Below are 17,103 nucleotides of genomic sequence, written 5' to 3'. Positions count from 1 at the left end.
CTATCATCAACATCACCTCTACCATATTATTCTTGTTGAAGAGGTTCTGTAAAATAGAATTCCTGATATGTATGTAAATATTTATGTATGGATGTATGTGTGAAATTGATTGATATATAAAGGTTATCATAGTACGAATAACAGCTTCCTGGAAAGAAAAGAACAGAAACCTCCAGTTTCCCCAGCCAAACCTATCAGGGAAGCCCTAACAAAGGCTGAATAGCAAGAAAAGGCAATGGAGTGGCAGGGCCATCTGGCGACATCAGAAAAGAAAAAGACAGGTCCACTGTTCCAAGTGTACTGTCCAGCCATCACAAAGACAGGTGGTGCCATGGACCCCAGTCTCCAGCACTTAAACACTACAATGTAACGCTGTTATGGCAATCCATGGGCAGAAAGATGAGTTCACATATATCCTTGTATATATATGGTGTATGTGTGTGTATATATATACATATATAATATGTATGTGTGTGTGTATATGTATATATATATATAATCTATGTATATGTATATATATATATCATGTATGTGTGTATATATATATCCTGTATATATATATGGTATGTATATGGTAGCAGAACTCATACAACACACTCCAACCTGCAGGAAGTGAACCTGTAGGAACTATTTTCAAACACTCCGCCAACGGTAACCGATAGTACAATCAACATAAAATTGAATCCTAAGAGTCTACTTACGAAAACGCAGTATAGTCTCTGGCAAGTCACTTAAGTTTAATCTAAACCTCAGTTACCGTGTCTGTGAAATAATATTTCCCTCATCTCTCAGGGCAGTAGATAGAAAATAAAATGCATGAAGTATAATAAAGCAATGATTAATACTTGGTGACTCCCAAAATAAACAATACCTCCTATCCTCATCATCATACCTTAACAATTTGATTCGATTCTGAATATCAATCTAAGAATGCTTGCTTAAAGAGTAAAATTATCAAGTTTAGGTTCTACATTAATATTTTTTAGTGATTTTGAAGCATGAATCCAAAAACATCTCTCTACCTTCCTGCTCCCAGTCTATGGGAAAAAAAAAAAAGAGAGAGAAAACTTTTCTGGTTATGTTTGATGATAGCTTTTGAATTTTCTCTTTCCCATGTCTGTTTAATAACTCAATTTATTTTTAGAATTCAAATTCAGTTTAAATCTTCACTGATATGTTGTTTAATTGGTACACATCATTTTACATTAAAATTTAACACATATTAATAAGAATAACAACGATTTTTCCTTCCTTGTTTATGAATAAATGATATTTAGAAATAAGAAAGGAAAGTTTATATACTGTATCTAGAACCTTGCTGCTGAATCTGTTTCTAAGAACTTAAATTTACCAAAACCCTGTTACCCAGAGTAAGTCACGATGCTCTGATGGAGACTCAAAGATCCTAGCTATCCATTATTGAAAGGTGCAAAGAAATCAATGATATAGAAGAAATATATGCTTTATGCACATTCTTCATACAAACAGAAGAAACAAAATGACAACCTGCAAAGATTCCTGAACCAGCTTCACTATGAAGAATGAACAAAATCAAATATGCTTATTTAAAACAGAAAAAAACTAGTGCTGTAATCTAAATCAACTAATTAAGCCAACAAACGTCATCTCAGTTAAAAATACCGAAATTAGTCTTAATAATGCCTTTAATCATTATTAAGAGGGCCGGCCCTGACAACTACACAAAACAGACTACTCTCTTTAAATGCACATTTAGCAACTCTCACTGAATGTAGAACTCTTTATCCATAAAAAACATGGTATAATTTCAGTGAATTTTGTGACTTCAAAACTCTTTCTTCTCCTACTATGTCATAAATGGGAAAAAACATCAGCCACTCTGGTAAGTAACCTTACATATATTATTTCATGTGTCCCTTAAACACATTAAGAAGAGATGAAGGCAAGGTCACATACATCATACATGGCAGAGTCTGCAGTGTCAGAATTCAGGTTAGCCCAGCTCCAAAGCACTGAGATTTTAGAATTCTAGCTCATCTCAATTTTATTTATTTGCTTTAATTTTTACTTAACTATAGTTGGTTTGTAATACTGTGTCAGTTCAGGTATACGGCTTCACATTCTTCTCCATTATAGGCTATTACAAATTACTGAATATAGCTCCCTGTACTACACAATAAATCCTTGTTGTTTATCATATATATAGTGGTGTGTATATGTTAATCCCATACTCCTAATTTATCCTTCCCCCTTCTGTTTCCCCTTTAGGAGTCACAAGTTGTTTCCTGCATCTGTGAATCTGAGTCTGTGTTTTGTATTACTAAATAAGTTCATCTGTATCTTCTTTTTAGATTTCACATATAAGTGATATCACACAATACTTGTCTTCCTCTATCTGACTTTCTTCACTTGGTGTGATAATCTCTGGGTCCCTCCATGTTGCTGGAAATGGCAACATTTCATTCTTTTTTGGCTGAGTAATATTCCATTGTATATATGTACCACATCTTCTTTATCCATTCATCTATTGATAGACATTTAGGTTGCTTCCATGTCTACTGGCTCATCTTTTCTTTAAATAATAGAAAACTGTTTACCATTTTGACACCATTTCCTGAGGTAATAATATCAAGGTAACTAAGATTCACAAAATGCTTTAAAGTAATATAATTCTAAAGTTAAAACAAGTACAAAAGGAAAGCATGAGAGCCAGATTTCCTTAGGCTGGGAAAATTTATAATTAAGAAATAAACCTAATGTATGATCAATATCAAGAAGAAAGTGCCTGCAGTATCCCAGGCCTGACTAGTTTTTCTTGTTGTGTGTATGTGTGTACATGTTTTGTGTCTGTTAAATAACCAAAACAGGCGTTTCAACTACAACTCTGTGAAACCCAAATGAACAAGTACAGACAAGTATATGAACAAATTCAGTTTTCTTCAGGAATGGCATGGTGAATTTCTAACTTTCCCTATTCCTTGTTTTACCATGAAATACTGAATTAGTTAATAATAGTGATTTTTAAAAATATATTTCTTTAGTCTATATACCAATTATTCATATAGAAGTCAAAAACTAGCTTTAAATTTCAAGACTATGGCTTATACATTTAAGAAAGACTTTTTCAAAGTTTATTAGAAAACTTTATATTTTCCAAAATTTAACAATTTACAAATGATTATACTAAGGATTTACCCAAATGGTTACAAATGACAATAAAAATTAACACTGAAGCTTTCAAACATTAGGATTTTACAATCTGATGTTATTTCAAGAATCATTTTACCCAGATCATAAAAAGGCATTCATTATGAAGCATACCCTAAATAAAAAACAAATTTATATAAAAGGGCATATTTTGCTTTAATCATCAATTAAAAATATTTATCATGGCAATCCCTTAGTATAACTCAAATGTTAGAAACAAAATCATTTCAAAAATTTACACCTGTATTGCTTTAATTTTTCAACCCAAAATATCATGTTCAACTATTCAGTACACACATACAGATCAACATTCTTTCAGAGGTGTTTACCACGAGTCTCTTGCCTAAGTCTCTTTAGATGGGTAAACACCAGAGACCCACCTTGTGCTGTTCAATGGCATCTATCCACTGCTGTCTGTGATCTGGATCTTGAGCACGAAGATACCAAACGCTATCATTTACACTAATATCAAATCGGCATTCATCAAAATCATGAGGCTGTGGGAGAAAAAAAGGGAGAAAAGGAAAAGCAAAGCTAATTATATTCTTAGAAGTGTTATACTCCACAGCAAAAACATGAACATACCCATTCTGGCTGGTGAGAGATTGTTGTTATTCTTTTTGTACTCAAATAACTTTTTGAAGATATTTCAGATAAAGAGCACAGCAAGGGTATAATTACAAAAAACCATGCTCGTTCACTATTTCTACAAATGAACTGACACATGAATTACAGACATGTTTTTAAAAGAGAGATAAAATATTTTCCATCAAACGCTTTGAGTCAGTGTAAAGTAGTGGGAATATCACTGAAAGCACAATTTTAAAAAGGGCAAAAGTAAATTTTACAAAAGACATTTACTGATATTTTTCTGCTTTCATTATTCAAAAGTAAATTCCTATCATCAATAGTCTTATTTCATTAAATTTGATAAGCAAGAGATTTTTATATTCTATCAAAAAATAACATTAACATCGCTCTAAATATCTCAAAGATAACTTCTAGGCTTTTTTACATCTTTTATTTTAATAGCCAAGAGAGTCTCTAATGAAAAGCAAAAGTAAAATGAACACTGCATCAGACCTATGTCAGAGGAAACCGCCTTCATCAAAATGTAAGCAATTAGTGCAAATGTAAAATATCTGGTTCAGTGTTTCACATTCTATTTATTTTATATATTGTTTTTCTCTCAGTGAATGAGTTCAAATATGACAGGATCATATCACAAATACAACCTCTTCTTCTACTGGATAAAGTACAATGTCCTCTTCTGTGAAGTAACTTAGCCTTAGAGGAAGGAGACTCCTCCCTGGTCTATATAGTAATAAACTTACTAGCTGAATGCAATCTACATATTGTGTTTATTCTCTCCCACCTTTAACAGTATCAATCTTTTATCTCATCAGTTTATTCAACAAAAACAATATAAGCTAATTCCATAGGCTAATTCCAATGTTCTTTAGCCTATGAATCAATTTCTCTTTTAATATTAAGACAACTAATTCATGGTTCTGACTGGCTAAAAGATAAAAGTTAAAGCTCTGAGTCACTATGTGCTAGGGATTGCAGTGAGGACTATAGTGGGAGGCAGTGCATGCTGGAGAGAAGAGACAGGAAGAGACAAGACTGCAAACCCTGCTTCAGTCACTATAAATACAGAAATATGCAAAAGACAACTTTAACACTCAAAAATGTGACTGTAAACTGAAAGCTAAATATTCATAAATCTTAAGAATGAAGTCCAGTCATTAAAAAAAGCTTCTTGGAGGAAGGAAAGCATATGTACTATCTGAAGAACAAAGTAAATCATTTATCTGATCAGTCTACTGTTCTAAATAGCCCAGAGGTTTTTAAACTTTTACTCTGAGATATAATCATTATTATATTTCTAGTGACTATTCTTAAAAAGGATTTATATTTTATATTGTGTTCAATATTTTCATTAAAGCTTTAAAAAATAAAAAGGTAATATATATACAGTCATTGCTTATTTTTTGCTGGGGATTGTTTCAAGGACTCCTTTGGACACCAAAATTTCAGATGCCTAAGTCCCACACATAAAACAGCTCAGTACAACCAGCTCTCCCTATCTGCAGATGCTGAGCTAGTGGATATGGAGGGTCACCTATTGTTCAAAATTTACTAGTTTCCCCAGCCAATTCTTTTTCCAGCTTTCATATCTTCAAAATTTCCTTATAATCTTCCAAAGAGTCCTATGCCACATTTTAAATATTCCTAAAAACAGAAACTTGCCAGTAAGATTTCTCTGGGTGTGAGTGACTTAATAAAACCTGAAGTCAACGTAAGTAAACTTTGCCAAATTACTAAATCTGTTAAGTATATCAATTATGTTTTCTTTTCCCTATGTTTCAAAGTTTCAATATATGGAGAACTTTAAGCCCTTAATAGATAAAAATGTTATACATAGGAATGGAATAAAATGATACTCTACAAATCTAGAATTAAAGAATTTGAAAACTTCATTTGAACGTCACATTTATATGAGAAGCAGTATCTCAATATCTGCTCAAAGAGACGGAGCTGACAGAAAGTGTACACAAAGTAGCCATTTCTACCCTCAGCAGTCTGAGGGATATGTGGCACAGAAGGGGATCTACCAGTTTTCAGGTGGTAGTATGTAAACGACACAGAAGCTCTGCATCCCTAAAAAGTCAAGACATGCAGGAAGCTAAATCTACAAGGCTAAAGGAATGACAGATTTGTTAAGAGGTGTGTTTAGGAGGGTAAATCAAAGTCTAGACAAAAAGTTTACACCATGTCTAAACACGCACATACTCAAATACGTAAGACAACAGTCTCCCTTTATCTATGAGAAGTATATCCCAAGACCCCCAGTGGACGCCTGAAACTGTAGGTAGTACCAAATCCTACAGAGAGAACTGACCTGTGAACGACAACAGGATTAGGGGTCTGGTGCTGCAGAAAGCCTGAGTGTCTTACAGTCATTCCTCTGCATCTGGGGCTCACCATCCTCGAATTCAACCACTCCTGGATTGGGCAGTACTGTAGGTATTATACACTACTGAAAAATCCTGAGTGTACGTGGAGCTGTGGGGTTCAAACCTGTGTTGTTCAAGGGTCAACTGCCCTATGTGTTTTCCTATACAGGTATTAAGGAGCAGGTAGTATACAGAGCCGGAGAAGGCAATGGCACCCCACTCCAGTACTCTTGCCTGGAAAATCCCATGGACAGGAGAGCCTGGTGGGCTGCCGTCTATGGGGTCACACAGAGTCGGACACGACTGAGTGCCTTCACTTTCACTTTTCACTTTCATGCACTGGAGAAGGAAATGGCAACCCACTCCAGTGTTCTTGCCTGGAGAGTCCCAGGGACGGGGGAGCCTGGTGGGCTGCTGTCTATGGGGTCGCACAGAGTCAGACACGACTGAGGCGACTTAGCGGCAGCAGCAGTATACACAGCATGGATATGAACAAAGGAACGAGCCATGGCCCACCAGGGACAGAGCGGCCTGCACGAGATTTCATTATGCTGCTCAAAATAATGTGCCAGTTAAAATTTATCAACTGTTTATTTCTGGGATTTTTCACTTAATATTTTCAGATCTTAAAGGTAACTAAAACTGCAGAAATCAAAACTGCTGATGGGGTGGGGAGAACCACTGAAGAAGTTAGACTTTAATTCAAAGAAAACTAATCTTATCTTTACTTAGAATTTCATTGTGGATATTTTATTCATCATGCTGCTGCTGCTGCTAAGTCACTTCAGTCGTGTCCGACTCTGTGTAACCCCATAGACGGCAGCCCACCAGGCTCCCCTGTCTCTGGGATTCTCCAGGCAAGAACACTGGAGTGGGTTGTCATTTCCTTCTCCAATGCATGAAAGTGAAAAGTGAAAGTGAAGTCATGGATGACTCTAAAAAAAAAAAAAAACACATCAAAATACTATTTATCTTGATTACTGAGTTTTTTGATGTTATCTTAAATTTTACAACTTAAGTTAGTCCCTCATTGGTCTTATCCTAGTTGTAGCCCTGACAGATGATTAGGAGAAAGCCAATAAGGGGTAAAGAACAAAATTAGATGAAAAAATACAAGAGGTGGTAGATGTAAGAGATGACATGAGCTATCTTCAGAAAAAAATAACTGAAAAATCTAAAGAGATAAACCAGCAAGCAATGAAAAGTAAGCTAAAAGAGCTAAGAAAAAAGAAATGAGTTGAAACTACATCAGAAGCAGCAATAAAAAGCAAATAAGTCTGTTTTCTAAACAGACTTGAGAAAAATACAAAGTGAAAGAAATACAATGAGTGAAAAACAAGGTCAAGCAAATGTTTAAGTGGTGTTTTAAAAGAGGAAAATGCAACAAATGTAACAAAAAATTCAAAGATACTATCTTTTCTTCTTTTTTTAATCTTTTAGCCCCACCAGGCAGGCATGTGGGATCTCTGGCCCTAGGGATCTTAGTTTTCTGACCAGGGATCGAACCTGCATCCCCTGCACTGGCAGCACAGAGTCTCGACCACTGGACCACCAGGGAAGTCCCGATACTATCTTTAAATGAAATGTTCAAATCACAGATCCAAAAGATATATTATACCCAGGAAAAATGGTTGCAGGAAATAAACTCAATCTGAAGGCTCATTCTGTGAAATCAATTTAAGAAAGAAGAAACAATGATTCTCAAGCTTTTTCCATTGTCACCCCTACTCCAAGGAAAAACAAATTCTTAGTGAGAGAGATCAAACAGTAAGAACTGAGATTTTGTCCAGTTGATTTTTCTTGGAGGCCACAGTAGATATTGTAAATACCAAGATTATTTCACTTTCTCAAGAACCAAGTATATGCGCCCACTGAGAATGAGAACGCACATGCCAGGGAAGAAGGCCAAAAACATAAAAGCAAACTTGGATGGGCCTCATCCTTAACCATGTCAACATTCACTGTCAACAACAACAGATGTATCGAAAGGGGAAATGGCATTTCTATCTACTCTTGGTCTGTCTTATTTGTCCTTAGGGCTGCTGTAACAGAAGAACCCAGCATACACTGGGTAGCTTTTTTGATTGTTTTATTAGTGAAGTTTTACAATCTAACTACGTGGTGTGTGCTGCATGCTCGGTCGCTAAGACGCGTTTGACTCTTTGCGACCCAATGGGCTGCAGCCCGCCAAGTTCCTCTGTCCATAGGATTCTTCAGGCAAGAACACTGGACAGGGTTGCCATTTCCTCCTCCAAGGGATCTTCCCATCCCAGAGATGGAACCCATGTCTCCTGCACTGGCAAGGCAGAGTCTTTACCTCTGAGCCCTGGAAGCCCCCGAGGTAGCTTTAACAACAGAAATTTCTCACAGTTCTGGAGGTTGGAAGTCCAAGCTCAGGGTGTGAGCACGGGAGGGCGCTCAGCGAGGGCCTTCTTTCCAGTTTGCCAACGGCTGCCGTCTAGGTGTGTCGTCATATGGAGGACAGAGCGCTCTCGCGTTTCTTCATCCTCTCATAAGGGTACCAGTGTCACCATGGGGGCTGTACTTACATGACCTCAACTAAATCCAAATTCCTCCCAAAGGCCCCACTTCCAAATTACCATCACAGTGAGAATTAAGGCTTTAACACATACCGCAGCATCCATTATCTATCAAAATACCCTTACAGGAAAAGAGGCATATATCCACAAAGAAAAAGAAGGAAAACAGTTGCCAACAAAATTTAAAGCTGGAATGTGATAACTGACATTAACAGGCCTGCATATGCTGAAAAGTAAATGTACACAAGGGAAAAGACAAAAAAAAGCCAATTTGTTTTGGAGGCATCAAGTAGCACTAAAGGTAAAGGCATGGGAAGAGCTGAAAACAAAACTAATCAAAAGTCATTAAGAAGTGGAACTAGACCCCTGGAACCTCATCTGCCTATCCCACTGTGCAGTAACACTAGAGGCCCCACCTTTCAGAGAGTTGGTACCAGACAGGTGTAGGAAGAAGGGACATTCCTATAAACAAGGAAAGGTGAAAAAAGCAGATAAGGGACAGTGTTCATATTAAAGGATTCTTTCCCTTACTTGAGTCCCAAAAGTCTTGTACCCATACTTGTTCCTTCTATCTCCTTTCTGCCTGTAAGGAAGATTCATCTACAGGAAAACTAAGTAATCTGAGAGAAAAGACATATAGTAATAATACTTAAGGGTTTCATAACTGGGCACTTAATCAATATGAAAGTTCTAAACCACAAAGATATAGAAAAATTACCTTTCAGAACCGGAAGATATGCTTCACCAAAATGAAGAAGTAACCAAGAGAAGTAAGAAGCAATGGAGATCCAGGAAAAGCAGCAGCAAAGGGACTTCCCAGGAAGACATTAAGGAAAATGCCCATAGCAGAGTTATGCAGAAGATGGAAAATTCTAGATTAGAACAGTATGACAGGATGATTTAGAAGGAATCTCCTCTAGTGGGAGGAAAAGTAGAATGAAAAGATTAACTAAAAAAACTCAGTGGAGAGGGTGTAGGAAGATTTCCCTAGAAATTCAAAGAAAGCCAACCAAATTTTAATAAAGTTTATTGACATATAATTAGTATATGATAAACTATTTATCCATTTAATGTGTACAATTCAATGGCATTTTTACTTGTATAGAACCCATGAAATCAATACCATATCAGGACGGAAATGTTTTCATTTCTGTAGCCCCCAAAGGACTTATGCTGTCTGCAGAACATCTAATCTGTCACCAGCTTCCAGAAACCAAGGATCTTCTTCCTTTCACTGTATATTAGTGTTCACTTTTTCTAAATTTATATAAATGTAATCAGATAGTAAATACTGTTTTTACTTAGTATAACTATCTTGAGATTTACTCATACTGCTCTGTCTTATTGATAACTTATTCTTCTTATTGCTGAGAAGAGTTTAATAATGCTGGATATAACAGATTTTACTTATTCATACCTGCAGTTGGTCAAAAGTTCATGTCTTGTAAGGATACAAATTTTTACTTCTTTTGACTTAGAAATGGGCTGACTGACTCATAAAATAAATAAACAGTTAACTTTAAAGAACTGACAAAAGTAGCTGCAGCCATTTTACATTCTTACTGGCAGTCTATCAAATCTACTTATTACTCCACATCCTTGCTAGATTTACTTCTAGGATCTCTATTCTGTTCCCCTGATCTATAATGTCTATTCTTACTCCAAAACCAGTATTTTAATTATTGCTGCTTAACAACAGCAAATCTTAAAGTCATGTAGTATTACATCCTCAAACTAAACTCTTCTTTTAAAAACCTGCTTTGGTTAGTCTAGGTAGTTTCCATTACATAATTTATGCTTCCAGATAAATTGTATTACCAAGGGCATTAGTATCTTAGATCTTCTATAGATTATTATGTTAAGATGTGATACTTTAACAATGCTGAGCCTTCTAATCTATGGACATAATATCTCTCCATTTAGGTCTTCTTTGTCTTGACAATCTCACACAGTTTGCAGGTAACAGTGTCCAAAGTACAGTATACAACGTTAGACTGATTCCTGAAGTAATTTTTTTATGCTACTGTGCCCAGAATTGTCTTAAAAATTCAGTTAGTGTTTACTAAAAGTTCACACACCACAAATGAAAGACCCTGCCTGCTGCAATGAAAATCGAAGATCCCACATGCCATAACCAAGACGCAGCCCAGCCAAATAAGTATTTTTTAAAAGCCAGTCTGCTTAGTGTATATGATTGCACATTTTGTAATTGTATATTAACTTTATATTCTACAGGGTTCCCTTGTGGCTCAGCTGGTAAAGTAAAGAATCCGCCTGCAATGCAGGAGACCTGGGTTCGATCCCTGGGTTGGGAAGATCCCCTGGAGAAAGGAAAGGCTACCCACTCCAGTATTCTGGCCTGGAGAATTCCATGGACTGTACAGTCCACAGGGTCACAAAGAGTCAGACAAGACTAAGCAAGTTTCACTTATATTCTACAATCTTGCAAAATTCACTTAGTAGTTGTCAAAACTGTTTACCTAATAAATTTGAAGGAATTTATAAAGAACAACGTCGGGCTTCTCTGACAGCTCAGTTGGTAAAGAATCCACCTGTAATGCAGGAGACTCCAATTCGATTCCTGAGTCAGGAAGATTCGCTGGAGAAGGGATAGGCTACCCTATTATTATTAATTATTAATTATTACCCTATTATATAATATTCTTGGGTTTCCCTTGTGGCTCAGCTGGTAAAGAATCCACCTGCAATGAGGGAGACCTGGGTTTGATCCCTGGGCTGGGAAGATCCCCTGGAGAAGGGAAAGGCTACCCACTTCAGTACTCTGACCTGGAGAATTCCAAACACTGTATAGTTCATGGGTCTCAAAGAGTCAGATACGATTGAGCAATGTTCACTTTCACTTTCAGAGAACGATGTCACCTGCAAACAGCTTTACTTTAGCCTCTCTGATATTTATATCTTTTTATATATATATTTTTTGCCTTACTGAAATGACCAGGATGTCCAGAACAATGTTAAACAGAAGTGGTAAGGGCAGATATCTTTGCCCTACACCTAATCTTAGGGGAAAGGCATAGTATTTCACAATTAAGCTTGATGTCAGTTGTGTGTTTTTGTGGATGTCTTTCATTAGGTTGATGTTATTTCTAGTTCTCTTAAGAATTTTTATTTTCAATACTAAGTAGTATTGAATTTTGTCAAACACTTCTCTCTTTTTTACTTGCCAGCCTTTACTGAAATTTGTTACAAATTTTTCTTTTTCGTTTGTTAATACAGTGAATTAAAATGACTGAGGCATGGTTATACTGCCCACATAATGTGTGTTGTAAAGAGTCTGTGTAAGATTGGGATTATTTCATTGAATGTGTGAAAGAATACGGTGGTGAAATCCTATGGGTGTGTTTTCTTGGTTAGGCAGGAATTTGAAAATTCAATGTTTTAGCCATTGGTTTATTTACATTTTTAGTGTCTTAAAAGCAGTAAGAGGGGAAAATATAACCCTGTGCTGTGCTTAGTCTTTTGGTTGTGTCTGACTCTGCAATCCCATGGACTGTAGCCCACCAGGCTCCCCTGTCCATGGGGACTCTCCAGGCAAGAATACTGGAGTGGGTTGCCATGACCCCCTCCAGGAAAATATAACCTTATTATTTACCCACATATTTACTTTCCCTATGCTCTTCATTAGCTCCTAAAGATCTGACTTTGCCTCTAGTGTATTTCCCTTCAGCAAGAAAAACTTCCTTTAGCATTTCTTGCTAAGGCAGGCCCACCCACAACAAGTTCTCTTAATTTTCCTTCATCTGAAAACATCTTTATTTCATTCCATTTTTGAAGGATAATTTTCATTGAATACAGAGTTCTGAATGGAAAGCTTTTTGTCTTTGCGCCTCTATGGTTTCTAATGAGAAGTGTATGGTAACTTGAATCACTGTCCCCAATAAGTATGGTATTTCTTCCATGGCTGCTTGCAGCATTTTGTTACCTTTGGTTTTTACAGTTTGACTATGATTACTATGATTATCCTGTTATGTGTCTGTTAAGTTTCGTGAATCTGTAAATTTATATTTTTCACCAAATCTACTAAGATTTTACTATAATTTCTTCAATCGGTTTTTACCCTTTTCCCTCTCCTGAAACTTCTAAAGGCCATTTAATTAGAAATTGCTTCAGAGATCCCTGACATTCTGTTCATTTAAAAACAAACACAAAATCCTAAACATCTGTTATTAAGAATGACTTCTTTTGCTCTAAATTCAAAATCATGATTTTCTGTCATCTTCATCGGCTACAAATCCTATGCAGTGAATGTTTTTCATTTCAGATGGATTCTTTGTCTCTTCTTAGTTTCAGCGACCTTTTATTCATTATAAGCGTATTTTCTTTTACCTCAAAAAATTATAAATAATTATAATTTACCTCAAATTAATATAAAAATAATTTTACTTTAAAACATTTGTCAGATAATTCCAATATCTTTAACTTCACATTTATTCATGTCTTTGCCCTTGAGAATGTGTTTCAATTTCCTGGCTCTTTGTATGTTGAGTGAGTTTATCTTGGACATTGCGAATGTTAGGTTGTGAACTGTGGATTCTATTGTATTATTCTGAAAAACACTATTTTTGTTTCGAAACAAAAATAGTGGGCAAAAATTTTTGCACGCCAATTCTTTTGTGTGTTTAATGGGCAGCATCTAGGACCTTAGTTCAGAAGGTCTGGCCTGTACATACACTGCTGAGGATCAGGTACAAGTCTGCACAGAGGGTTAAACTCAGAATTTGGGGTTCTTCTCTGGCTTTTTTTTTTTTTTCCGGATTATTCATTAACTGTGCCCCTTCTGGTTCTTACAGTTAAAAAGATGGCAGTTTTCTTTAAAGGAGTTTTAGCATCCCCAAGTCTCTGCCACAGTAGCAGTAACTCAGGTAACACCCCAGACTGCTTTCCATCTGCCTCATGCATGCATGGCTCAGGAGTCAGCCAGAGACTTGGGGAGAGTTTATACACACTATTTTGAGTTCTCCTTCTTTGGCTTCTCATTTGTGGGATTCCCTCATTCTCCAGCAGCCCCAGATAGCAAGAAAGAAGAAAACACTTGTGCTTTTGTTTGTCTACTGCTCCCCATTAGTATCTATCCAGCAGAGATGGTTAGCCCTGGCAATGGCAGTCAGCTCCAGTTTGCATATTAATTTAGAATTCCCCAAACCAGACTCACTGAAGTATAAGGGGTGGGGGAGGACAGGCTAAGCAGCATGCTTATTTGTGCCACAGAACCACAGAAAGAATAAAAGAATGAGAATCAGTAATTTGAAGCTACAAACAGGTTGATTAAAAGAAATAATTAGTCTGCCTAGACAACATCTCTAAAAATAGCCAAACTCCAGCAGATTAGAGGTTTTCTATTTGGGTATGTTAAACTAAAGGAACCCCTAAACTAATGGATATCAAGAAAGGCTGAGGAAAGGGTGCAATATTTAAAAGAGGAAGACAAAGTCTATAGTGAGTAATAAGATCCCACTCCCACCACAAGATTCCACCTACCCAAAGCAATCAAGGAGTATGTCAAGGCTGTATATTGTCACCCAGCTTATTTAACTTCTATGCAGAGTGCGTCATGAGAAATGCTGGACTGGATGAAGCACAAGCTGGAGTCAAGATTGCCGGGAGAAATATCAATAACCTCAGACATGCAGCTGACACAATCCTTATGGCAGAAAGTGAAGAACTAAAGAGCCTCTTGATGCAAGTAAAAGAGGACAGTGAAAAAGTTGGCTTAAAGTTCAACATTCAGAAAACTAAGATCATGGCATCTGGTCCCATCACTTCATGGCAAATAGATGTGGAAACAGTGACAGACTTTATTTGGGGGGCTCCAAAATCACTGCAGATGGTGACTGCAGTCATGAAATTAAAAGACGCTTGCTCCTTGGAAGAAAAGTTATAATCAATCTAGACAGCTTATTAAAAAGCAGATATATTACTTTGCCAATAAAGGTCCATTTAGTCAAAGCTATGGTTTCTCCAGTAGTCATGTATGGATGTGAGAGTTGGACTATAAATAAAGCTGATCACCAAAGAATTGATGCTTTTGAACTGTGGTGTTGGAGAAGACTCTTGGACTGCAAGGAGATCCAATTAGTCCATCCTAAAGAAAATCAGTCCTGAGTATTCACTGGAAGGACTGACGCTGAAACTCCAACACTTTGGCCACCTGATGTGAAGAACTGACTCATTTGAAAAGACCCTGATGCTGGGAAAAATTGAAGGTGGGAGGAGAAGGGGATGACAGAAGATGAGATGGTTGGATGGCATCACCAACTCAATGAACATTAGTTTGAGTAAACTCCTGGGGTTGGTGATGGACAGGGAAGCCTGGCGTGCTGTGGTTCATGGGGTCACAAAGAGCTGGATACGATGAAGCAACTGAATTGAACTGAAAGTAATCAAGGCTCTTAGAGACATGGGTGATTCCTGGGCTAGAATAGGTAAGGTACACAATGAACCTGGAAAATCTTGATCTTAAATGTAAGGGGGTACTTTTTAGAGGTGGGGGGGTGCTCCTGGGGGAGAATGCCAAAAGGACCAAAAAACAGCTCTAAAGAACTTCAGTTAACCAAATCAAGGGCAATTACATCATCAAAATAGCTAAGTACAGTAGTGGATTATAGTTCACTGAATAATTCAAGAATATATGAGTCCATTCTGTTAACAAATGGAACAAAAGCAGAGGGCTTTTAAAGAACAAAAAAGAAGAATGTTGACATAAATGTGAAAAGGGTTTACAGAACTGGAAAATCTCCATTTTACAATCATTACAGAAACCACTGGGTTACGCACGCATCATAAAAGATTACTAAATAAAAAAGGGGGAAAAGTCTGATGAAGAACAGGATTTTTATACATGGTCTTAAACGTCTTCCCAGAGAGCTAACATTTTAATTTCAAGGAAAAGAACAGTCACTACAAGCAGGAAAACTGGACAATCCCTTGATTGGATGATTGAAATTCACATCACATGAGATGCAGACAGAAACACGTGTCTCTGCTGTGGTGTCCTGAGAAGGATGTCATATCATCTGGTAGGTATTTGACCAAGGATGAACAACCTGCATCTAATCGTGAAAAGCTGTAAGACCAACTCTGAATGAATAAAATTCTATGAAATAACTAGTCTACATTTTTTAAAAACATGAATGTTGTGCCAGGCAAAGAACAGCTAAGGAACTGCTCCAGATTTAAAAAAAGAGAGAGAGACATGAAAATTAAATGCAATATATACTCTGAACTGGATTCGGACTGGAAGGAAGAAAATATGCTATAAAGGAAACTGCTAGAATAAGTGATAAATGTAGATTGTAGATTAGAAAAAGGTATTACATGAAACTTCTTGTATTTTTGATAGCCAAATTACATACTTAGTAAGAGAATATCTTTTGGAAATTATACACTAAAGTATGCATGATGTATACTATGTATTCTCAAATGACCAAGAAAAAAAAAGTGTGTGTGTGTGTGTGTGTGTGTGTGTAGAGGGAAAAAATGGTGAAAAGAAAATAATGTTAAAATACTGCTGATCACTTATTGGCCTTTTGGCTAAGACGAAGAGTAAAATGCTGGTGAATCTAGGTGTTCTTGGGAGTTATCTACATTACTCTGACAACTTTTCTGTATGAAGTTATTTTAAAATAAAAAGTTAAAAATGATACATTAAAAGATACCAGTAATCAACTCTATGCTTTCTCTACTGTCAACGGTTCCCTGTGAGAGTCAGTTGTTCAATCTCTCCTTGTATCTCATTGTCAAGGGTAGCCAATGTCATCAAACATTTGAGAAAACTTCTAACATTAAAATCAAAGACTAAACACACCAGGGGTGGGGGGGGGCAGAATTCTTAAGAAATCAATGATGTAAGGACCAAAAGATAAATTTATACACACATAGACACAATGTGATTTATGCACACAAACACACACAAGTTGTAACTTCCAACAGGCCCTCTTCCTTGACATGGTGACTTTTGAGTTAATTGCCTCCTCCATCTTCTCTTGAACGCTTAAGAGGCATCTCAATATATCCAAAACTGATTAGCTGATTTACTTCCCAAACTTCTCCTGCAGGCTTCCTTCCATATTTCTGTAAATGGTAACTATGGGTTGCTTACACCTGAAATCATCTGACTCCTCATATTCCTCACACCTCACAAGGAATCCATCAACAAATCTGCAAATTCTATCAGCTTTACCTGCAGAATAATCTGGAATCCAGCCATTTCTCATAATCTTCACCAACACAACTCTGGCCCAGGCCACCACTGCTTCTCATCTGCATTACTTGCAAGAGCCTCCTACGGCTGCCTGATTTTATTTTCCTGCTTCCATTCCTGCCTCCGACAATTTATTCTTAACACAGCAGCCAACAGTGATCCTGTTACAAGGATCAAATCACTCCTCTGCTCAAGC

At 36.8% G+C, this 17,103-nt stretch overlaps 1 protein-coding gene across 2 annotated transcripts in view; it reads right to left on the bottom strand.

Annotated features, from left to right (window-relative positions):
* Window positions 1-17,103, bottom strand: part of LOC120852610 (ceramide transfer protein) — a 122,554-nt gene that overhangs the window by 75,098 nt on the left and 30,353 nt on the right. For both annotated transcript variants that reach the window (XM_040225944.1, XM_040225943.1), the window contains one exon: window positions 3,567-3,683. In XM_040225944.1, the coding sequence (XP_040081878.1) occupies window positions 3,567-3,683 (117 nt within the window). The remainder of the gene's footprint in view (window positions 1-3,566; window positions 3,684-17,103) is intronic.

Source organism: Oryx dammah, unplaced genomic scaffold (genome assembly GCF_014754425.2).
Source record: "Oryx dammah isolate SB20612 unplaced genomic scaffold, SCBI_Odam_1.1 HiC_scaffold_26, whole genome shotgun sequence".
In the NCBI taxonomy this organism is placed as follows: Eukaryota; Metazoa; Chordata; class Mammalia; order Artiodactyla; family Bovidae; genus Oryx; species Oryx dammah.
Note: the sequence above shows the minus strand (reverse complement) of the source record. Positions and strands in the feature narration are given on the sequence as shown.